This window comes from Branchiostoma belcheri, unplaced genomic scaffold, assembly GCF_001625305.1.
Source record: "Branchiostoma belcheri isolate BF01 breed outbred unplaced genomic scaffold, Haploidv18h27 scaffold16, whole genome shotgun sequence".
Classification (NCBI taxonomy): Eukaryota; Metazoa; Chordata; class Leptocardii; order Amphioxiformes; family Branchiostomatidae; genus Branchiostoma; species Branchiostoma belcheri.
The window spans coordinates 567,517-568,897 of NW_017803046.1; the positions used below are offsets into that span (position 1 = coordinate 567,517).

A 1,381-nucleotide genomic window follows, 5' to 3' on the forward strand; every position below is an offset into this window, starting at 1 on the left:
TGCCTGCACAGTGAGTTTTTTGGTGCTGCCTTACCGAGTGATCCGGACATGACGATGACCCTGTCCCTGTACTTGGCCTTGCGGCAGAGCGGGTTCCCCACCAGCTCCAGTCTCCACAGGCTGGGCCACCCCGACAGAACCTGCGCCAGCTCCTTCATGTCCTCCAGCTGGTTGTCTGCCGCCATGAACTGGTTCAGACCGCCCAGGCACCGGAAGTCCTGCAGGTCCTCCAGGCTGTTCCCAGAGACGTTCAGGACGCACAGCGCCGCCTGACGGACAAGAAGTCAGAGACGTGAATAGTTTCATCAGGTTGCAATTGGTACGTCAATGAGTAAAGAGACTCTTTTTACACAACCAAGTGTTTTATTCAGCCAACGTTTCATATTGTAGATACAGTTCCCTGTAACCACACATATGTGTAGATATGTAAATATTGTACATTTGGGAATGCTTCTGTAGCAGTGACACCTGTGCTGCAGTGCAATGAGAACCAGTCAGAATTGACCTGAGGAAGGTGACAGACGGTCTCAGAAACATTGGCTGAAAAAGTACATGTAAGACTCGAAGCCAAAATAAAGATTCACCCCAAAATCAGGATAAACATGGTTTAGGACACTGCAGAGTGACAAGTACAGTATACTGACCGACAAGGCTTGGATGGACCTGGGATCAAACAGTAACTTCTCCCCAGGCGGCAGTCTTTGGTTCTCTATGTGCAGCTCCTTCAGATTCTCCAGTTTGTCCAGACCTTCCACAACCGTGATCTCATTATTTCCTAGGTACCTACAATTAATAGTGTACAACATCTTATCACTCAGGTGTCAGATCATGGAGCTAGAAAAGGTTGATCAGCTCAAAAATTATGTCCACCCACAAAAAAGTCTAGGGTCAGCAGGTTTTTCTAGGGTCGGTCGAGAAACAGCTGTTTCCTTAAGGCCTACTTCAACAACTAGTCAGAATATATAGCATGTACATTGTACTTAAACTTAGATTGCAGAACAGCTTTATGATTTCAAGTGCTGTGTAAATAAAGAGATGCTTCACATAGCTTGTTTTTGGGCTATTTCAAACACTTCAAGTATGAAAATGTGACGAAAATGTGCTAAAAAATGGCAGTAAATGTCAATGATATATTTTTTATTTTGCCACCCTAAAATTATTTTGGATGCCTTAAGCTTTAAGTCCTACAGCAGCAGGTTAGTTTATACTTACAGTTTTTCTAATCTCCGTAACAAAGACAGGTTCTCTATTTTATTGATGAGGTTGTTCTGCAGGTACAGGTGAGTGAGGTTGGAGGCGAAGTGCAGGTTCTGTATCCTGGCAATCCTGTTGTCATACAGGTACAACACTGACAGGTTCTTACACAGGGACAGGTCATCCT

The 1,381-nt window shown here is 44.7% G+C and overlaps 1 protein-coding gene across 1 annotated transcript in view; it reads right to left on the reverse strand.

Annotated features, from left to right (window-relative positions):
• Positions 1-1,381, reverse strand: part of LOC109465869 (dynein assembly factor 1, axonemal-like) — an 18,028-nt gene that overhangs the window by 9,491 nt on the left and 7,156 nt on the right. The window contains exons 2-4 of the mRNA XM_019763358.1: positions 1,213-1,379; positions 645-783; positions 4-269 (exon numbers count right to left, since the gene is read on the reverse strand). Of these exons, the coding sequence (XP_019618917.1) occupies positions 4-269; positions 645-783; positions 1,213-1,379 (572 nt within the window). The remainder of the gene's footprint in view (positions 1-3; positions 270-644; positions 784-1,212; positions 1,380-1,381) is intronic.